At 40.1% G+C, this 23,637-nt stretch overlaps 1 protein-coding gene across 2 annotated transcripts; it reads left to right on the plus strand.

Annotated features, from left to right (window-relative positions):
• Nucleotides 1-20,351: 20,351 nt before the first annotated feature.
• Nucleotides 20,352-23,547, plus strand: LOC148353633 (tubulin polymerization-promoting protein family member 3-like). 2 transcript variants are annotated; one of them, XM_088350693.1, is made up of 4 exons: nucleotides 20,352-20,470; nucleotides 21,289-21,484; nucleotides 22,369-22,522; nucleotides 23,251-23,547. In XM_088350693.1, exons 2-4 carry the CDS (start codon nucleotides 21,297-21,299, stop codon nucleotides 23,443-23,445), a joined length of 537 nt encoding a protein of 178 aa, XP_088206819.1. In that variant the 5' UTR covers nucleotides 20,352-20,470; nucleotides 21,289-21,296; the 3' UTR covers nucleotides 23,446-23,547. The 2 variants fall into 2 exon arrangements, with proteins under 2 accessions (XP_088206819.1, XP_088206820.1); XM_088350694.1 differs by having other exon boundaries at nucleotides 20,459-20,601.
• The last annotated feature ends 90 nt before the right edge of the window (nucleotides 23,548-23,637 follow it).

The raw sequence follows: 23,637 nt of genomic DNA on the forward strand, positions 1-23,637 counted from the left end.
CTATTTCATTGGGCTAAAAAATACAGCATCAGGAAGTCCCTCTTGGGATCCCCTCCATCACTGGTCACCCTTTATTAGCTCCTCCACTGAGGTCATTGCGTGTCTTGGCGAGCCACCGCTTGTACCAGTTTTGTGGTCACTTTTACTGCCTCACATTTAATGTCAGACATATTATAGAGTCACCTATTCTATTCACTGACATCTAAACTGATGTCACTAACCAGATTGCAAAATGTTATCATTTTTCATTTTGACTTGCTGTGAGGTCTTCTTTTGGCCAGGCAAGTTTGTTATTTAGAAGATCAATGAAAAAAACAAAATTCACTCGAAAGATAAGAATTAGAATTGTCTTTATTGTAGTGAACATTGTTTACAACGAAATTAGACATTCCCGGATAGAAATTTCATAAATACTCAATGGTGGGGTGAGTAGTTTAAGGTGTCCTTGAATAGTTGAAAGTTAAATGGTTTCCCAATTGAGTATGTGTTAAGAATGTCCCACTGTCTTCAAAGAGCCCTTATGCTTTACTTTTCATTGCACCTATCTGCGTTTGACTTACTTAGCTCAGGTCAGAACAAACCCCCAAAAAGATGAAAAAGAAGAGTTTATTCAAGCGTGTGTAAGAAATTCACAAACATTATGTGTTACTCTGCTGCCATCTCCTGGCTCAGAGTCATGATTGCAGCCTTGAGGTTTGAAATGCCGCACCTCAACCTCAAATAAAAAAAGAAAAGATCAAAATAATGTTAGCGCAAATGGGAAAATATTGACAAAGCAGTTCTTGGCCATTGGCCTGAGTTTTAATACCGAGTAGACCAGACAACATCAACCTGCAGATTCATTCAGTAGGCATGGATTTATTTATGTATTCCTCTTTTCTGCAATACAGGCCCCCAGCTAACATCTCTTCTGGTGTGTTAGCCCCAGGATTGGGGAGTAACGGCATTGCCCCTGGAGATCAGCAGGCGGGGCGTGGGACACCAGTTCATCCTTCAGGTAACCGACCAGGCTGTGGAGGTAGGCGTCAACCAACGCCTCTGAGTTCCAGTTGCTGGGGCAGGCCAGGGTACCGAAATCAATGGCGTAGTCGGCGACGGTGCGCTGTCCCTGCCGGATGCTCATGAGGGTTCTAGAATTGTCAGCCGACAATGACCCCGTGTCAAAAACTTTTACTATCTCCTGGGTGGGTAGATTGAATGAGGAGCAGGCTGAAGATCCCTGCTCCAACTCTGCCGTTCCCCAGAGCCGAGCCCTTCTGGATAGATGATTGTGGGTGTACGCCACCTTCGCCGCCTCGGTGGCAAAGTCCCTGGGCTGCAGATCAAGTACTAGCCAGCAGTTGGTAATGAAAGCTTGGGTCTGAGCAGAATCGGCGCTGAACTTCTGTGGAGAGCCGACTTGAGGCTCAGCGAAACCCATGACGGTAGAGTCTATGAACTGGACTAGTGACTAGTGGGAAATCCCTGGCTGGCGGAGCCGATGACGGCAGCTGACGGGTAAGGAGCTCTGTCGGTGCAGCCATTTGGTTCTGCTGATGCTTCAGGAACTGTTGGACTTGATGCAGAAGGGTGGAGATGTCACCTGCCATTCGTCGGACCTCCCCCTCAGTCCATTATAAACGCTGCAGGGGGGTGGGAGCTTCCGTGGCTCTCTGATCAGCGCTTGTGGAAGCGTTTGCTGGGGCCATTTCGGGTCAGTCCGTACTGTCACGACCGGTACAAGCAGGGGACCCAAATGCGTAACGTTTCACACAATGCTTTATTAAGGGATCGGGGAAGTCGGGGCGAGAGGAAAAAGACAGCGAGCTGGTGCTTGCTGGCCAGTAGGAGCGGGAAGCCTTCGCGAACGGAGCGTGATCGGAGATCGGAACGAGTCAGGTAGCCGTGTCGAAGAGGAAGTCAGGGATCAATACAGGAAACAGAATCAGGATACGGGTAACTGGGACAGAAGAACGGAGCTTGGATCGGGGATCGATACAGGAAACAGAATCAGGATACGGGTAGCCGGGACAGGAGAACGGAGCTTGGATCGGGGATTGATACAGGAAACAGGTCGGGTCAAAACAAGAGCCCGAGTCAAAAGTGCTTGCCTTGCATGTGCTCAGGTTCGAAGACGGACGGACTAGGATTGGATGAGAATGATGTGCTTAAGTAGGAGGAGGACTAATTAGGGAACGAGTGGCAGCTTGGGCTGAACGAGTGAGCGCAGGCGAGGGCGATTGGCCTTCTTTGTTGGACTACAAGTGATGTGATCTTGGTTTCCTCGATTCCTTTTTCAAGTTTACATTATTCATTTATCTTTAACAAATTATAGTCATTTTATTTATATTTATTTTCTCTTTTATTAGCACAATTGGTATTAGAGTAATCTAAAACTAATTTAAAGAAATCAAGGTACATTACTCATGGTTTTTGGATTGTATTTCTCTGATTACAAATCTCTAGGTAACTAGTAACTGTATAATATTACATTTTAAAGTATCCCTTTCAACCCTGGTTAGCCCCTATCCATAATCATTTCCTTTTTTACCCAAATCAAAGGATCTACTATTCGACCGACACTCGGAGCATAAAACTCTGCACCCCTCATAAAACGTAGACTTTAGAAATTGCATCAGAATGCTCTCCTGTACGACAAAACAACCCACGTACACACGAACTGTTCCTTTCACGGTAATAAATTAGGTGTACATGAGTGTTGCGGCCGCTAGATGTCAGACCATACAAATAAATGTGAGAAGAACAACTGAAAGCCTGATAGGCATTTCATAATGAATACGCTTATTTTGATACAGTACTTATTTAATTTGGGTTTTAGACGTGCTAACGTAAGTGAAAGTTCTTCATGTTTAAGTGTATTTCTTTTGCATTGAAAAAAATTGTACCTAGAAAATTTACACTTTAAATACTGGTACGATTTCTACTACCAAATAATTCATTTAGTTTATTCATATATATTATTCTTATAATAAATTGTATTTAAAACTTTATGATTAAGGGAGAAGAAAAGAGTAATATAGTCGATTGTCATTTTATCTCTCTTTACTCCAACAGAGATCATATCATATTTGTGTGTTAATGTGCTTCTATAAGTCTATCAGGAGGAAAAGCTTTGCGAAATATGGATGTCTCTAGTGGTGCCGTCAGGGCTTGCAAGGCCTTCTCTGTTAGCCTAAAAATATCTGAATCACGTGATGTTATTTATATTTTGTCCATGATTACTTATTAAATCATTCAAAATTTTCTGTCAGCTTTCTTTCATTGCTTTTCCCCTGGCTGTGCTGCTTTCAGATGGGTGCTTTCATATGTAAGCATTTAACCAATCAAATTTTAGCCATTACTGGTTGCCAGGGTTAGAAATCTAACTGGACGCCCTCACAATCAGTTCTGCAGGCCCTAAAGTATAGAATAAGTGTCGATAGTTGGTTTTGCCAAATTTCGAGTTGGCAGAGTGAGGGACTTCTGGGAGACATCATGAAACGTTAGACAGGGGGCGGTAATGCCCCAAAGTGATCGCGCCAATCGCGGTTAAATGTGAGGACGCATGGCATGTAAAGCCTTTCTTTTGTATTGAAAAGAGTAAAACATGACGGGATAAAGATTTACATATTTTTATTTATGTGAATGCAGAGGTTACATTGACTGAAAAGTTTCCATTCTAGACTGTTTTTTTTAAGAGTTGACGGGAAATTTTTGAGGCCGTCCTTCATTTGACCATGAACCACAGCAGCAGTACGTCCCTAAGACGCACCACACTTAGAGAGAGAGGCAGACAGACAAAGAAGAACAATGACGGGTGGATAATAATACTTTTTTTTTAAATCAGCGAAGGAGAGAGAGAGAGAGAGAGAGAGAGAGAGAGCGAGAGGGAGAGAGAGAGAGAGAGAGAGAGAGCCCTGCCTGACCCGAACGTAATGATTGACATTTTAGGAGAGCTGGCCACTGGATGTTTCTCAATCTTTTTACATATTTCAAACAACAAGGGGAAAAAAAAATCAGGTTAGGCACTTAAAAGCTGTTTTAAAACTGTTTTTGATGCAAAAATGTTATTGCTTCCTTTTGTCAATTGGTGATTGATGCTGCTTTTTGGTGCTGTGCAAGTTCTGCAAATACTTTTTGTGCACCGCTGTCAGAAGTGAGGCCCCAAGAGTAACAATGGCCTCAGCATGACGCCACATTTCACAATCAGTGATGATTATGGGACCTGAAAGCCACTCAGAACATTTTGCACGGCTTGGAGGCATCTAAAGTTTATTTTCCACCCTATGCCAGGCAACAAGGCATTCTCATCTCATCGCCTTTGCCCGTATGTCACTGAAAAATATTTGATCTCAGCCAATGTTTTACGATAGCTGGAAAAAAAGAACAAAATAGATGTGTTCAACACTTATTCTTGGCGAGAAGCGGGGCATTTTTGGAATTCTGCACATTGGATTGCAAAATGGATTGGCTCCCAAACATAGCAGATCTTATCTTTCCAGTGTGCAAACAAGCAAAATCATCTAAATTACCTTTTCTTACAAGATATTTCACGAACACGCTTCTATTCTGGATCTCATAATATTTTCAAGGCCCGCAGAATGCACAATAGAATTTCATTCTTTATCCCTGCTGTGGAACTTGGTTTACTTTCAAGTTTGTTTTAGAAGATATATTTTTCCCCAGAAATACTTCATGTTCTATTTTTGTGACACCCTTTCCATTGTTATTTGCAGAAGCCCTCACAGAAAGGATCCTCATCAGGATTTGACATCAGACTTTTTACATGCTGGGCTTTTCATTTTTACAGAATAATTTTCATGTTTTTCTATTATTCATTTGATGGAGTAATTAATGGTTTATTTATATTAGAGTTGTGACACTTTGGTGTTTTTACATGTCAAATTTTACACTATACATACATACATACTTTTGAGATTAAAAAGCAGATTTTATTGCGCTCTTTAATTTTACGCACAAAAGACAACCCGACTCCAGAATATTAAAAAAACAACACATGCTTGTTTGAAACGGATATCTAAGGTCATGATTACTCATTACACTCACCTGTGCCCGCTCGTTTGGCGCCAGCTTCTGCTGGTTCCCTGATTGGTTCCCTGTCCTACTTAATCTCAGTCGTTTCACTCGCCTGTTGTCTGTCCGTCAGTGAACCTCTGTTTTTACAAGGCAAGCATTTTTGACTCTGACTCCCGTTGGTCCCGTTTTTTCACCCATTTCCCACCCGTCCCTTCCTGATTTCTCTGTTTGTCTCCGGCTACGACCCGTTTTTTGACCCCAGACCACGTTCTGATCTCCCGTCCCGGCTAACGACCTGTTTTTCCGTCTACTACGCTACGTTCTCCCGCTCCGGAAGATCCATTTCGCTATTCGTAACACGGTCAGATCCCGTGAGAGGCTTGCTTCCCGCGTCCAGCGAGCACCGGATCGCTGGCGCTGCCTTTCCTCTATATTTCAATAAACTTGTGAGTAACGTTACGCATCTGGGTCCTACTTCTGTTCTGGTCTGGACATCTAATGCGATCGTTGGAGCAGTTCAGTCACACACAAACTGTCTCGCTTCAAAATAAAGCAGCCGTAGACTAACACATTAGTCTCGAGTCAATACTTATTTTTCATTGTTTGAATTTGAAAATACGCTAAGTTACAAAAAGAATCCTGTAGCGGCAGATTTGTAGCAAGGATCTGTTTTTACTTGGCTGCCAGTGAATGAGTTACATATTTTTCTAGATAGATAGATAGATAGATGCTTTAATATTGGACACCTGCAATTGAGATTGCATTGGAAGTCTAGGGTTGTTTGTTATTTTGACATCAGGGACGTCACAGTCAGTTTCTCTCCAATAGAAGAATGTCAACCTTAAATTGTGAGCTTTGTTTTTGTACGTTAGTTACCTAACCTACATGTTATAAACACAAGGACAAGAAAACTTTTCGAAACACAACACATTTTATCACTAACAATGGGGAAAAAATATTTTCAGGTTTGGATTGAATGTGTTAACTGGATTATTTTAACAGTTGAGTGAAGGCAGTTTTACACCTGCATTTATTTCTCTATTTATTCTAATTCAAAACTTGACATAGAGACTTCTTTTTTTAACTACTCTGAAATTGATGGTGTGCTTAATTAAAAAATTCAACGGGCCAGATCCGGCCAGCGGGTCATATATTTGACATGCCCAGTTTACATCATTGTCACTATTGGGCAATAATGTTGCTGTTCCTTGATTACCAAACCCTTTAGGACGTATCTGCTGTTTGTAACCTATGAGATTTAATGAAAAGAAAGGGCTCAGTGGAGGACTGTCATGATTTGTCAACTGCCCTCACCTGCGCTCACCCTTTCAGCCCCAAGCTGCCACTCATTCCCGAATTAGTCCTCCTCCTATTTAATCACGTCATTCTCATTCACTCCGGGTCAGTCCGTCTGCGAACCTCAGCGCATGCAAGGCAAGCACTTTTGACTCTGGCTCCCGTTTTGATCCCGACCTGTTGCCGGTAACGATCCCCGATCCAAGCTCCGTTCTCCTGTCCCGTCTACCTGTATCCTGATTCTATTTCCTGTATCGATCCCCGATCCAAGCTCCGTTCTCCTGTCCAAGCTACCCGTATCCTGATTCTGTTTCCTGTATCGATCCTTGACTTCCCCCTCGTCTCGGCTACCCGACTTGTTCCGATCTCCGATCACGCTCCGTTTGCGAGGGCTTCCCGCTCCTCCTGCCCAACGAGCACCAGATTGCTATCTTTTTCCTCCCACCCTAAATTCCCCAATCCCTTAATAAATCATTGTGTGAAACGTTACGCATTTGGGTTGCCTGCTTGTACCGGTCGTGAAAAGGACCTTCAGATTGGATTTGGAATTTTAATCACAGGGCTTTTTCTTGTACAGTCCTCCCCTGCTCTCCTTGCAGAATCAAAAATGAATTTGTGTCTTCTCTCTTTATTTCGAGTGTCTATTAAATTATAAACTTTGATTAGATGATTCGTTGAATTACTGGTTGGATATTTGACATCCACAGCATTTGACCCCGTAGTTTCATGTCTCTTCCCAGGAACGGCATATAGTTTTCCTAACCTAGACCGTCCGCCCAGGGAGCGTTATTCATGTCTGGGATTCCAATGCTGCACCTGAGCTGCAATGCTGCGGAATGTAATGGGTACTGACACTAGTTTAATGAGTGAATGTGCACCCAGGGCCAAATGCAATTACATGCTCCCACAAGCAAGCATCAATGAGAAAAAAGAGGGAGAGAAACAGTGAGACAAAGACAGCTGTGAAAAACTATTATTGACTCACGATATTTGCAGAACCATTTTTTAGCAGACACACTGAGCAGAGTAGAATAAAATATTTAAATTGGCCATAGTGACATTTTTTTTTTTGGCCTTCAAAATTCTCACATTGTTAGTGGGCTAATTACATTTTTTCTCGTCGTTTTACAGCTGAGTGATTTCAAGTTTTATGGCTGCAATAAAACCTCTTGGATTTATATCCAGGTGATTTACACAGCACAGATTACTTCAGAATATGGGCAGTCTCAGATTCGGGCATTTTGCCATTCATAATGAATTTGATGAACAGACAATGACACTTTTATCTAAAACTGATATCCTGCCCATATCTTCAGTTTTATAATATGAGTGAGGAGCGTATCATCAAGGTCACCCGGAAGGAAATTTATGGCCAAGAACGTTGGGTTTGAGTCCAAACATCTCCCAGATCTATCCATATTTCACAATGACTGATGAATAATGATGACTTATTGGAACATGCAGGAGTATTGGTGCAAGGGCTTTGATAACTATGGAAAAAACCCATTTAGGTTGGTTTTGAACTCCTGATTGTCAAGATCAATCAAAGTAAGCGTGCGGTGTTCCATAACTCTAGGCTGTAATCCTGACTTTTAACCAGGAGATGGCGGCAGAGTAACATATAATGTTTGTGCACTTCTTACACACACTTGACTAAACTCTTCTTATTTCATCTTGTTGGGGGTTTGTTCTGGCCCAAACAGGCCTGATATAAGTAGGAAAAAAACAGATCGATGAAAAATGAAGCATAAGGGCTCTTGGACTCAGTGGGACATAACACATACTCAATAGAAAAAATATTGAACTTTCAAGGGCACCTCAACTTACGCACTACACCTTTAACTACTTTAGTTTTAAAGAACAAAAAAAATGATAATTTGTATCAGATTTAAAAATATAAAAATTAAAAAGAAAAAAGAGACCAATAAATATTCCCGGAAACAGAAGACCACAATTATTAACAAACTCTGACTACAAACTTTTAACTCATTCAATGCCAAACGTTCATCTCAAATTGGGAGAGGATACATTTTTGGCATTTTGACTCTTAAGGCCTACAGAAGCTATATAAGCACACCGATATATATATATATATATATATATATATATATATATATATATATATATATATATATACCCCGCGACCCTACTGAGGATAAGTGGTGCAGCTAATGATATATATATATATATATATATATATATATATATATATATATATATATATATATATATATATATATATATATACATTATTGTGTGTGTGTGTGTATGCATCGTTATATTACAGTATTGTACAGAATGTGAATATCCTTTGTTTCAATAATCGTTTCTCCTAGAACGTGGTGGTAACTTTCCATCTGCTTGTCACTGGGATCTTTAGCATTGGTAAGCTTTAAAAACAAAGAATGCCTTAAAAAGAAATACGCGTACAATTTGTGTAATTATACTCTATTTATGTATTTGTTATTATGCGATATCCTAAGATAAGTGTTCTTATTCTTACCTAACAATCAGGGATAGCACATACCAATCAACGTCAGCCAAATGATCCCCTTATCAAGGAAGATGAAAACTGTCTAACAAACAGGTTTTGAAAATATTTTCCCGGACAAAAGTTGTTGTACTGCATACACAATTTGATTGATCAAAACATTTATTAAATACAGCGTTATTGTTTAAGTAGACAGCATGCACGTAACCAGCCCGATTTAGGTTTGCTTAAGCAACCCCGAAATTATAGCATTTTTAAAACTCTCTTTTCCTTAATAAATGGCAGTATAGTCTTAAATATGATGAAAAACGCAAGGTAACTTTACTTATAGTAAAACAAACCAAAAATGTGAACAACGCAGTGTCAGAAATACTGCCTTGAAATTGTTCAGTCTATTTGACTTTTAGAACCGCTCTCACCCCGTCCCCGCTCCTCTTTTGCCCAGCTAGTGTCACTTGCGGCATAGCGGTAGAGTCTGTAGAGTCTCCGGTGTATTACAGTGACAGTATGGTATACAGCAGTGTCTGAAACTCTGACAAAAAGTTACCGGACACCAGGGCAGACAACTCTGAAAAGTTACCTGCCCAGCCATAAAGTTGCCTGCCCCATTTTCTACCACTTGAAACACAATAAGACGACTAATCGCAAAAAAAATACCCACTGTTGCAAAGTATAAATGATTGGTAATCACAATATATAACAGAACAACACTTTAAAATGAAGTTTATTATAAATCTACTTATAACATTCATTGCATGTATCAGCCATCAGTATGTACCTGTATTAACTCATCTTCATTCATGCAATGTTTGCGTTGCGTCGTCTGCTACAAGCCACGTGAACTCCTTTTTCCACGATGCTTTTAATGTACATTTTTGTTTTGTAGCGTCATAAATTTGGCTTCTTTTGAATATTTCTTCTGGGGCTGAGGTTTTGGCTTGATTTCTAACCACTTGTCCATTTTTTCTTGTGTTCTCTGCTGTGCGTCTACTTTGGAAAATGGGATGCAAATGCGTGACCTTATAACGCTCGGGAAAGTCCGGAAGCACGAAGTTATTCTGATTGGCTGCCGAGTATGCAAATCCCTAAACAAACCGAAATTCGGAAATTTCCAAACTCAACGGAAATTTTAAAATCTGAGTAAAGCAAACGTTTGATTTAAAAAATAAATAAATAAATAAATATATATATATATATATATATATATATATATATATATATATATATATATATATATATATATATATATATATATATATATATATATACTGTATATATATATATTTTTTTTTTCCCCTTGAGACGTTTTGTAAGTTGTACGCCCGACGTAAAAGATGCACGCCCCGGGCGTCCGGGCAGACGTTGTTTCAGACACTGTATACAGTAGTTATGATATCATCAACACATACAGTGGCTTGTGAAACTATTTGGCCCCTTTGAACTTTGATAGATAGATAGATAGATACTTTGTTCATCCCCGAAGGGAAATTCACATTTCCAGCAGCATCCCTGAGCCTTTTGCCACATTTTAGACTTCAAACATCAAGATATAAAACTGTAATTTCTTGTGAAGCATCAACAATAAGTGGGACACAATCATGAAGTGGAACACACTTTATTGGATATTTTAACGTTTTCAGCCCCTTTACTTTCAGTGCAGCAAACTCTGTACAGAAGTTAAGTGAGGATCTCTAAATGATTTAATATCGATCTAAATGACTAACGATGGTATCCACCTGTGTGTAATCAAGTGTAGGACGGAAGTTTTGAATAGAATGCATCATTGTCTAATATGTTCCATGCTTCTTCTTCTGTATGTCTATGTGCGTGTCTAGTCAATTAGAAATAAATGAGTAAAATAGGCATAGCATAATAACAGTATTTCTGCTAACCACAAAGTTTGATATGACCAGTGTTGAATGACCCTAAATCATCTAAAGTGAAATGATTTAGATTTTTTTTTAACCAGACTCTCCGGGTGCACCCCCAAAGCTTTGAACCTAAAATCACCCTTGGTGACAGGTATGCCACAATGACTTATAGGAAACATGGTCGCATTTAGGATGCTAAGAAGATTGACATTACGTTCGGTTTTATTGTCCGGCCTTTTAAGTGGCACACAAGTTAAACATCTACATATGGTCAGAGTCCTTGATCAATATCTGAACTTTACTTTCTGTGAGGTGAGTAAGGAAAACTCGTCAAAATTTTGGCTTTTACTATAAAACCAACCCTAAACTGAACCCTCAATAACAAACATGCCAAGTTAGAAGCTCTGAAAACTGTCAATCCAAATTGAGCTAGATCACCGTACAAGCCAGAAGTTATATTGGATCTGTTTGCCTACCAAATGTGGCTTATAATTGCATCCATTTGGCAAGCTGCGTTAAATAAAAAGATGATCGTAAAACCAAGAATAGGAATCAACTAATGTTAGAGAAAGCTGTTAGCGCTTGGCGAGAGAGCGTGCACCCTGCTCGGACAAGTCAACAAAACCTTGGTGGTATGCTGAATATTTTTGGTAGGCATAGATACGAGGCCGCTGAGGAATTTGATCGGGCGCTGAGCCAGCAAGGCAGCCAGCCTCCAGCTTGTTGTTATTACCTAGTGGGGGTGTCAAAGTCAAACGGATGGAGGGGCCAAATAAATGAATTAAGTTACAAGCCAGGGCCAGACAATCAATCCGGAATACATAATTTCAATAATATTAATACAGGAGCTATAAACGACTGAAGAAACAACATCTACTTGCTGACTTTAAAAAGAGGATTTTAATTTTTATTCCACTCAAGTGCCTTTATTAGCCAACCAGTTCAGGGTGTCCCCTGCCAACTGCACGGAGACAGCCGGGATGGGCTCCAGCATCCCCGCGGCCCCACTGTGCATAAGTGGTGCAGATAATCGTTGCCTTTTTAAAAGTTCTTTAACTTTTAACTTTCTAAACATAAATGGAACAGTGAACATGAACTGTTCTGAACATACCTGCTTCTTGCTCATAGAAAATGACCCAGAAACGACCACAAAATGACCACAAGATGATCAAAAAAAACAACGAACATTTAAATGAAATGTGACCCAAAAATGACCCCCAAAAAGTCCAAAAAATAACCGATACGACTAAAAAGAAAAAAAGAAAAATAACGTTTTATGTAAAAATTTTAGGAGCGTACTGAAAAGTATGAAAAATCACTGAAAAGTATGGAAAAGTAAATAGCTACCGAAAAGTGTGAAAAGTAGGAACAGAACTAAATAGTATGAAAAGGTAATGCAAAACATGAAAACGTGCTGAAAGGTATCAAGTACTTAACAGGACAGTGTGTAATATGTAGTGCCTCCCAGGTACATAAAATAATCCCTCATTCAGTAAATGTTAAAACATTGATTTGAATGAAAGGCAAAAATACATCATACCAACACTATCACTATCATACCAACGTTAATTTTTTTAAATACTCATCGATCTATCTATCTACCCTGGTCATATCCCTCGGAAGGGGTGACCGACAGCAAGACAAACACTTACAAAAACAAGAAAAATGAAAAAAAAAGGGAAAAGGTAGCAAAAATCACACACAAATTTTTTTGGACCATAGCCAACCCAAATGCACATACACCCAAACAAGTGAAGCACCTCGGCATTCCAAGTTGGTCATGCTTTTGTCCCTCCAGATGAACACGCACAAGAGAGACACACGAAAGCGGCCGTGTCACTTGGGTCAGGTGGACAGAACACACTCTTCTGTTCAACAGCAGGGCCCGACAGCTTTCACTGGTGTTCCCCTGCCGCATCATACAGGTGCCCTGCCTATCCCTTAGAACGCGTCTAAACATCCCACTACTTTCCACTCATTCCTATCACCAACAAGAGCTCTAGCTTCCACTATATTTAGACCTCTTTCCTGCAGTGCACTCATAACAACATCCATCCACGTAAATCGCGGCCTTCCTCTTGGTCTCCTTCCATTAACTTCTACTTCCTGTGGTGAGGGCCCCTCTCCCGCTGGGATGTGTGAGAATTCTCCCACAGTGGTCGGCTGCGTGTCGCAAGAGGCGACTAAAGTGGAGGGAGCGAGGGGACTGGGCTTCCTCTCCTCTCTACTCTCTAAGAGACAGCAAGGCAAAGAAAGGGGGGCGGGAGGTCTCGCAAACCCTAGATATAGGGTCTCTAAATGTGAGAGGATGTGGAAGTAAAGCGACTGAGTGGAAGAAAGATAGGATCAGAAGGATGAGGACTAAAAGGAAGGTTGCTGTGTTAAATACTCATAGGTCGGCAAATTTGTATTTCTTTTACATAGCGGAGAATCCATACCTAGTAGTCGCCAGCCATGTTTGCTTCGCATTTTGCTGCTACGCTGTGCTCATTTGGCACTGCTTTTTGTTAATTTTAGACAATTTAGTTCCATTTTAAATTCAAATATTATACAATGTACCATTACAAGTAGTAAAATAGAACATATTGTCAGAAACCAGGAACGGAGACGGGAACCCAATTGCGTTAGTCTCTTAGTTTTATTTGAAAAGAGATGTAAGCTGGCACCCACGATCCAGTGATCGTTGATTGTGGGGAGCAGGTCGCTCGTGACGCGGAAGTGGCACTTCTCTTTAGCGGGAGCTGAAGGTTCGCAGCGATCCGACGGACGGCAGTCCCGTGACAGGTAGGCAGAATCAATACGTCTTAGCGGGCAGGTCGATGGCCAGGGCAGGAGAGTAGCTCGTAAACGCGGGGCAGAAACAGGTCGGAACCGAAGGCAGGAATCAAAACAGGAGAGTAGTCTTTGGTACTTGCTAATCTGGCAAAACAAACAGGAACACAGGAGTACGATCGGACGTCCTTGTCTGGACCTTGACCGCTTAAGAAGTGAACACCAGCAAATCAGAGAGCGCGCTCCGGCGTGCCAAACGATTGCCACAGGTGTCTTCACTTTGGCAATCATGACGCATATTACTTAAATAAATGAAAACAACCGAAAAATAACTGAGAAATAAGCAAAAAAAGGAACCAAAAATGACAAAAAATAGTGAAAAATATACTATAAAGTGATTAAAAAAAAACATTGTGTGAAAAACGACTGAAAAAAAGGAGGCCACTAATTATCATCACCCCAACATAATTAAACCTGCAGAAAACAATTATGTTCCACTATGATCAGTTAAATAAAGCAATATTTTCTTATGTCTCTGTCAGTAATCTTTCATTTTGAATATGCTCAAAAGTCACATTTTCTTGACATAGAAATCCCCATTACAGGAACATTAAATTAAACAAGCCAGTATAATTCAGGCACTATCAGTAGCCTTTATTTGATATTTTATATATTCATTTGTTTTTTAAAATCACAATTTTCTATTATTCGCTTGATTACGATAAAATAAAGTGCATAGAGAAGTAACGTGCAGTCAAAATAAATATGATTCCTGGTCCCAGATTCTCTCAGGGGCCGGCGAAAACCTTAACGGGGGCCGAATGTGGCCCGCTGTCCTTGACACATGTACCCTAGAGCTTCTATTAACTCCACCTCGCTCCTCACCTGTCCTCACCTGCTCGTTTTGATGGCTGTCACTTATGCATCCGCTCACGCCCACGCATGCATTAGCAATTTCGGGGCGAATACTGTTTATGCATTAAAGGAAAGTAGTTTCGGGGAGATTGAAGTCACACGTTTATTGCAGTGGATACGTTAATATTGTATGTTACTACTATATATTTGAAAGTTCTTCGGTCGAAAGTAGGCTTCTTGTGGTCTTTCTGGATGGACCTTTGCTCAAGGGGGCGAGGGTCGGTTGTTCTCTCCCTCCTGGGCTGAGAACACCTTAGGCAGAGATAAAACGCACAGTTGTGACAACCTGGTAAGTCTTCGAGTGCTTCGAAAGCAAGGGTTCTGCCTCGTCTTCAATCCCAAAAATAGGAGTTTTGTCATGTTCTTTCCGGAAAAAATGATCCGGCTACTGGCTGCTTACCCTGGAGCCGTTGAAGGACTGCCGTGTTCCCTTCACCTGTCTGGACTTCTTCGGGTTTAAGGGCGGTTGGCATCCATCGCTTTGGTGCGTTACAGCCCCCCCAAAACCAAATACCCGTCACCTCTTCCATCCCTCAAACCCTGTCAAAAAGCCCCGTGCTTCTCAAAAAACTGAAAAGTATCCTCCTTTGAGGCCCATTGTCCGAACTCAGCAAACTTCATCACCCCTACTTCTAGCAGACCTCTTTTAATTTCTTCTCTTTGAGCACTGTACACCTGGCATTTCATTATTACATGCTCCACCGATTCTTCTCTTTGACACCCCTCGCACAACCCAGTGCCATGTTTCCCCATCAATTTCAGAGTTTTGTTTAAGGCAATCCTCAAACGGGACAACACTGTCTCAGCCCTACGGCATTCACCAACAACCCTTGCTGTCCTATCAATGTCTTGAATCCCATACATGTGTCTCCCCACCGGTCTGGTTATATCTCCTCTTCTCTCTAAGTACTATTCCCTGGGAAATTGTCGATTGGCCTCAAGTGTGTCCACTTCCAGGAGATGATTGATTGCAGGGCATGTACGAGGGTTAGAGGTAAGATCGGGCCCAAAAATTACAGCCCGCAGGCACACAGCCCGTACCAGTTGATTTAAAGGACTGAGAAGTAAACCTGAAGCTTTACTTTGGCGCTGTGTGTACTTCGGTACCAAAGTTTGCTATTCGGCACACAAGTGCACGCTTCAGCTAAAGTATGCACCCTCGGGTTAACTTCAAGCTCAGTCCCTCAATTCAAGTATACACTTCGAAGTGCTGCGTCCAAATGAACACTTTCGGCAAAGTGCAGCGAAATGAAATTGAATAAAATGGCACCGAAAGAAAATCATATTCTGCAGATTACAAGATGCAACTAGGGAAATATTTGGCCGAAAAGGAGGAAGAAAGTTTGAAAAGCTTGTAAGCTATTGGCGAAAAGCGGAAATGACGTCTTATGCAAGGGAAGCAGAGGTGGAAAAAGGAAGCGGCGCATTTCCTACCCTGACACTGAGGATGAAAATCTCTTTGGATTTAGTGATTTCGAGTTAAACTGATAGTAAGCATGGTAAGCATGTTCATTATGATAGAGTTATTTAAATAATATGACTCTGGCGCCGAAGTGCACATTTTGCTGCCGAACCGCAGCGCCTAAGTATGTTACTCAAGTAAAAGTGCTGTTACTTCAGAAAGTAACGAATAAGAAGCCCGGCATAGCCCAGCTTAATGTCATTTCGGGCCGACCAAGATCTTACCTCTAACTTGGAAGTAGCGGTGATTCATGATCTGCCCAATAGGAAAGGTCATGTCGTGTATATATATATATATAGATGGGGAAACATAACTAGATCTGATGAGATCTACAAGAGGTGTATCACTATTCTGCCTAGGGAGATGTAACAATTCTCTGTGACGTAACAATGTTTATAAGTTTGCATTGCATTTTGCATATACATATGCCTATCCTATCTGTCTATCTATCTATCTATCTATCTATCTATCTATCTATCTATCTATCTATCTATCTATCTATCTATCTATCTATCTATCTATCTATCTATCTATCTATCTATCTATCTATCTATCTATCTATCTATCTATCTATCTATCTATCTATCTATCTATCTATCTATCTATCTATCTATCTATCTATCTATCTATCTATCTATCTATCTATCTATCTATCTATCTATCTATCTATCTATCTATCTATCTATCTATCTATCTATCTATCTATCGCTCTATCGCTCTATCTATCTATCTATCTATCTATCACGGGTAAAAAAAACAGATTCACAGGGCTTGGCAAACAAGAGCAAAAAAACAGGAAAAACGGAGATTCTCAGGGATTGACGTGTCAAAAGTTTGGAAGAAGCTCCGACCCCAGGCGACTCACAGGACAGCGTTTAAGTAGTCACAGGGAGCAATCTATCAACGAGTTTCTGCTGGTGTCCATGGGCGGGGCGAATTGGGTGCCCTGGCAACTGTGACAGGAGCTGGCGCCACACGGCGGGGGCCAATTGGGCGCCATGGCAACCGTGACATTTACAGAAAACTTGCCATGTAAATGTCGAATTTGGCCTGAATAATATACCATAGGTTTATTTTGTAAACCCTATATTCATCTTAAAAACATATATAATGTACTGTATTTTAAATGAAATTATTATGGTCAAGTCAAGTCAAGTCATGTTTATTTGTACAGCCCTTAATCACGAGGAAGACGAGAATCAAACAGTTCCACTGAGGTTGCAGATCGAATCTCAGGGGAAAGAGGATTCCACAGCACCGGGCCCGAATGGAGAACACTCTCGAACTTGCGGTTCTCCTTTATTTAAACTTTTAACCTTTTTATACTAAGCAACTTTAAAGTCAAGCAACTTAGAATCTCTGAAAAACAACAAAATGTCAATTAAACATAGTGAATTTTCAGTGCAACACAAAATAATTATTACTAAAACTATGTAATACGAGAACGAACATGACATTTCATACCTAAAAAAGATAATCACAAAACACATTTTTTTCCGTAAAACAAATGAAAATATTTACAGATCTCCCAAAAAAGGATCAAACACAAACCAATTCCAAGCTTCTATATCTAAAGAGCAAGACGCAAAGAGAAGATCCATGTGTTGGATCAGGATTTAGCAAAAAAGAGTCAAATTATTCCCTCCAGTCCCATAGATATTTTACTCATTTACGTCAATATGGCTGTCTATGTGCACATGCTATGTTCTACATATGATAAGAAACTGGGAATTTACTGTTGGGCAACAACAACTAAGAAAGCTGATAAAATAATTGTGTTGTCTATCTGGTAAATAAAATAAACTTGTTTTACACAAGCTATCTTTGTTTTTATTCTACATAGTCGATCTTGCTGTGAGAAAATAGGTGCCGTGTTGTGTTTGTGAGGTTTAATGTCATTTAATAAGGGAAATTGCAAGCATTTATAAAGGGGGCAATTGGCTGGGGTTGAGGGGTATGCGTCAAAACTATTCTGTCCTCTGAATGGCTGATAATAAAACTCAACGCATTGTGTTACAATTTACATAAATAATATGTAAAACTATATAGTAAGTGGTGCAAAAAAAAGGGCGGTATTAAAGGCTGACTCACACTTCTAGTAAAACAAATGACTTTTGTCATGTATAATGGAAATCAAAATATATTCTATATGCTGATGATGCTACAATAGTAGAATTGGGTAAAAATCTACAAGAAATGCAGGCAGAAATGACTGTGGAACTTAACAAAGTAAAAGAAAGGTTTGATAAATACAAATTACATTAAATGTATCGAAAACAAACATTATTGTCAAGAACCGGAACAGGATTAGGACCCAGATGCATGACTTTTGCACACAAGCTTTTATTTTACGGGAAATGGGGGCAGTCATGCACTTTAAGAAGCAGTCTGGCGTGGAATGACAGGAAGCCAGAGGCCGACGGGATCGATACCAATTGCCCGAGCAGATATCGGACAGATGGGGTCGATGCCTGACAGGACGGGACGGACAAGATTGATATCAAAACAGGATATCAAAATTAAACAGGACACACTAGACGTGAACGAAACCGGAAACTGATATAACAGGACAAAATAAACGGGAACAAAAACAGGATATTGAAATTGAACCGGACAAACTAGACGGGAACAAAACTGGAAACCGATATTAAACAGGACAAAATAAACGGGAACAATACCGGACAGGAAATACCAACAGGAAACAGGACTGAGTCAAAACTCATGTCTTGCGGGGCAGAGGTTCGTTGACGGACTGACAAAGGGAGAGTGAAAGCACTGAGCTTAAATAGAAGTGAAGCCAATCTGTCAACGAGCTGCAGCTGGCGCCACACAGGGCCAATTGGGCGCCATGGCAACCGTGACAATTATGGTATTTGGGAAATCCCTGAAAAGACATTAATATACAAATAAAGATTGGTAATGTTTAAATAGGGAAAGTTAAAGAGCATAACATTCTCTGTGTGATTATTATCCATGATATTAGCCGGAGACTCGTACAAATTACCATCCAATCCAAATTAGCAAAGGTTTGAGTAGATGCAGGCATATATTTGACCAAAAGCCCCTCATATAATATATACAGCCAGTCGCATGGCACACAGAGACACAACTCACTTGCTCATTCACACCTAAGGACAATTTGGACGGGCCAATTAACCTGACATGCATGTTTTTGGAAAGTGAAAGGAAACCTTAGTGCCTGAGGAAACCCTCGCAAGCTTGGGGGGACATGCAAACTCTGCATGAGGAGGCTGCGGTAGTTGAACCGTGGACCTCCGCACCGTGGGACTGCACGCTAGCCGCCCAGCTGGAAAATACATATGAATGAATGAATGAATGAATGGATTAAAACTTTATTCGAACATGAAAACGAAAACAATAACTCAACAACAAAATAACGTTACATAATAGTTCAAAAAGGGGTAGTAAGAAGCAAATGCTTACCCCTTCATCTTCCCCACCAAATATACCAATGGTATAACAATAATTGTAATGATATTAATAATAACAGTCATAAGAATAGCAACAATAACACAAAGTTAACTAGACGCACTATTCCCAATCTCCCGCACCACTCATACCCCCACCCTCCTCATCTCTGTATTCCGCCAGGAATCTTCCTTTGTATCTTAACCTGAACAGGTGAATAGTTGGACACCGTTTGATCTCATCTTGCAAACCGTTCCAAAGCTTGACTCCAAACACAGACACACACATACTTTTCCTGGTGGTTCTCACCTTTGGGATTATGAATTCACTACAGCCCCTTAAGTTATAATTTCCCTCTTTAATGAGATATAAGATCAATATAGAATCACTTATTATATGTCACAGGTTAACTATTATAAGTTTAAAATTACATTTCTGTGGTTTTATCATTTTCCTTTGTGGGGAATAGTGCTGTTTTCTTGTTTTGATATTGAATATATCTTCTCTGAGAGGAAAAAAATGAATTAGGGTAAACACTAAAACACCTTGGCTTCAGGCTACTCCCTTAGGGGAATAGTTGTATTATACAGCTGTTCTTTGTGCAAATAGTTTATTGCTTCCCTTTATTATTGATTGATGCTAGTTTTTTTGTCCCTGTGCTATGCTTAGATAAAAGCCACAATCACAACAATACGTCCTGGCCAAAACATAAGAAAAAAAATTGGCATCTCTGATACATCCCAAACCACACAAAAGCCATCAATAAAGTAAAATTCTTCAAGATCTTTAATACGTATTTAAATCCAATTAAATAAGTTCATGCTTTCGATTATGGTTTTGTTTGAATGGAGACGTGACAATCTGAATGTGTCGTAAGCATTGAATTAGGTAAATAAACACGATGACGTAGCTGCCACGCACGTGCACGCGTAAACAAATGTAAGCAGGTTTACGTCACATTTTTCCGTCGCAATTCTTAAATGATGATGCGATTTCCCAACGTAAAATAAGTCGACGCTTCGAATCAATAAATACGAGGCTGTGTAGGTGTGACGTCCTTCGTGTTATGGCTCAAAACGTAACGATCGTTTCCAAACGTATTCACTTCGTTTGTGTTTTTACAGCTTGTCCTAGGATAAGATGTGACTGTTTTATTTAAATCATCGTTGCTACGGACGGGGTGACAACAACATCGAGGATAACAACAACAATAACAAGGTTTGATACTTTAAAGAAAATATTTGTCGGCTAATGTTGCTATCAACAGGGGTCTCCAACGTGGTGCGCGTGGGCACCAGAAATCCCCCTAAAGACAGCTGAGGTGTTCTGAAAATAGTCGTCAGTGCTAGGTTATTTTGTATTTCTATGAAAATTATTTGTTTTATTGGTTGACTGTGTCTATTTAAGCCCTTTCCCGAATTAATTTGAAATGAATTTTCTTTATGGTCATTGATTTCAACATCGTGAAACATTGTATGCAACAAATTAGACATGGCACTCTAAACATGTAACAAAAACTTTAAAGAGGAAAAAGAAAAAAAAAACACAGGATAAAAGTTAGAAAAATATATTTACAACATAGTGCTTAGAGACTGGTCTAAGTAATAATAATAGTGCTTTAAAGAGGAAACAAATATGAATAAAAAATGGATAAAAGCCAGAAAAATATATTTACAAAACCCATGTTTGTGAATAAAAATGAATAGTGCATTGTATCAAGAGTGAAATTAAAATAAGTGCAATTACTTTTAGCTGCAACAAAGAAAGGGGAAAAAATTAGTTATGTATTGCTGTGACAGGCACAACGTTAACACCTAGCTATAGTAAATTGTTTCATTTTCAACAATCCATCTGTCCTGCAGACCGCTTGAGGTCAATTTCTTTTTCAGACTTCTGTCCATTTGACTTCGACACCCCTGTTTTAGTTTGTTACCTGTATATACTTTTTTGACGAGTAATACCATTGGTTCTATTTAGTCTCAATCCCATTCTTCTGCTATCTTCTACTTATGGTCATGTCATCATGTTTGTTGCAGGCCTAGTCATGGCAGAAAATTTCAACTCGGATTCTCTGATCGCGGTATTCCATCGCTTTGCGGTGTACGGTGACACAAAGGCCAGCGGAACTGAAATGCACGGCAAGAATTGGATCAAGCTGTGCAAGGACTGCAACATTATCGATGGCAAGAACGTCACCGCAACCGACATTGACATCATCTTCTCCAAAGTCAAGTAAGAGACCTTGATCTGTTCTTTAAGCTTCAAGCCAAAGTCAGGATTTGTCTGCACTTGAGAATCTGACCAAGAATTGTGGCCTACAGCAGCTTCTTCAGGGTATTCTAATTCCGTGACTCTTTTTGGCATTTGTCACATACTGGTTTATTTGTTATTTTCCTCAAAGAGGTCGAGTGTTTCATACAAGGTTTTGGTAGTTTTTGTAGAGAATGTCAAGGCATTGTGTCGCAGGTTGGTGCAGTAATGGTTCAAAACAAGGTGAGCAGCCTAAAAGAGGCTAACTGGCAAAAATAACACACTTAAAGCTAACGGGGGCTAAATTGGACAATCAACAAAAGGTGGCCGCAAGGCAGAAAAACGCGAGGCAAGATGATTCCCACTGTGCGTAAAACACAAACGAAAAGCCATAATTGCCTACCTAAAAGAAGGCGAACAAGGAACGTATGCTTAACAGCCACAGGTTAAGCAAAGTTCCAATTTCTCCAAGCAGAAATGGGCAGTATACACTCGCTTTTCGCTACAATTGCTGATTTTTTTTAGCTGCCTCACCTGTTTTGTTAATGGGATAAGCTATTTTGAAATGGTTGTGTCCCTTCAATGAAATCACAAGACAGATGGGTCAAGTTTTGAGACTACATATGTAGAGTCCTCGGCGCATGGAATGTTTTGCAACTTATTTGCATAATTGTGGGGAGGAACACTACACTTTTTTGCCTAATTGAAAAAAAAAGGTATTTGGAATAGCTTTAAATTGTCAAGTATGTGTTGGTTTAAGATCAGGTAATTGTGTCATTGTAATCCTGTTCAGTCCTTTGAGACATTTTTGTGATTAAGGGCTATATAAAATGTGACTTGACTTGACTTGACCTGTTTCTGTGCAGGCAGAAGTCTGCCCGTGTGATCACCTTTAATGAGTTCATGCAAGCTCTGCAGGAACTGGCGCCAAAGAGGTTTCGAAACAAAAGCCAGGACGAGGCCATCATAGCCATCTACAAGCTGGTGGAGTCTGGAGAGCCCAGCCAATTTGGAGTCACGGTCAGGAAAACTCCAAATAGAAAAAAAGTGTTTTTTTGTGTCTATTTGCAAAACTTTTATTATTTTAAAAAATAACTCTGAGGAAAAATGCATTTTTAGGTGGCACGCAAATGGAGATACTGTAAATTTTAGACGACAGAGTGCACCTTATTAAAAGCCGATTCTTCAAATTTAAGTGAAACTACATTATGTCTTTGTACAAACTGCATCGGATATTAAGCCCTTGGCTAAAACAACCATAAAAATAAACTAACTCACGTCCATTTCTTACATTTTCAGCCTAGTGCGCACATACTGCGGAGAATAGTGCCATATTGCAACACAGAAGTCTTTATTTTTGTCATTAGTGGTTGCCACGGTAGTGGACCAAATTGCATTTGCTTGTTATTATTCCTTGAGGATTAAAGGCAACTCACGCATTGACACCGAAGATACGAAAAAAGAGTGGTCACTTTTTTCGTTCACAAAAGCTAGCGCTCCTATTGTCATTTGGAACTGGGATTTTCATTCCTTGTCTAAAAAAAACACATTTTTAATGCTTTGTGTCGGTGTTAGCTTTAGCTTTTGTACCATGTAAATATCTTTACGACTGTCATTATTTTAAAAAACAACAACTTTACTCTACCTTTAGCATTAGCTTTTATTGTCAGCTGTAGCATTATGATAATGTGTAAGTGTCGCTAGTCACGCCACAGTTGTGAGTGCCATTTTGTCTTTGTGGTGTTTAGAAGACCGTGAAAGCTGGCGCAGTGGGACGTCTGACAGATGCGTCTTTGTATACGGGCTCGCACAAGGAACGCTTCGACGAAAGTGGAAAGGGACGAGGACGCGAGGGACGAGAGGACATCGTGGAAAACTCTGGCTATGTTGGCGCCTACAAAAACGAAGGATCGTACGACAAAAAAATGAAGACCGAGAATTAAGTTTCGCGCACACTCTGACAGGAAATGTAATCGGTCTTCAACTTTGACCCTCTCATATGTATTTCTTTCTGGTGAATGGATAATAATAAACTTAATGAAATACTTTTTGTTGCTAATGTGTGTAAAAAACATTTTCCAATGACGTGAATATATCACAAAAAGACAGCAAAGGACCCCTGTTATTTTAGACAA

This window comes from Urocampus carinirostris, chromosome 13, assembly GCF_059441175.1.
Source record: "Urocampus carinirostris isolate Australia breed hairy pipefish chromosome 13, RoL_Ucar_1.0, whole genome shotgun sequence".
NCBI lineage: Eukaryota > Metazoa > Chordata > Actinopteri > Syngnathiformes > Syngnathidae > Urocampus > Urocampus carinirostris.

Excerpts from the sequence above, each read along its gene's own strand:
- LOC148353633 (XM_088350693.1), top strand. The coding sequence starts at position 21,297 with ATGGCAGAAAATTTCAACTCGGATTCTCTGATCGCGGTATTCCATCGC. Across the intron at positions 21,485-22,368 it reads ATCATCTTCTCCAAAGTCAA|GCAGAAGTCTGCCCGTGTGA; the intron begins GTAAGAGACCTT and ends GTTTCTGTGCAG. Across the intron at positions 22,523-23,250 it reads CCAGCCAATTTGGAGTCACG|AAGACCGTGAAAGCTGGCGC; the intron begins GTCAGGAAAACT and ends TGTGGTGTTTAG.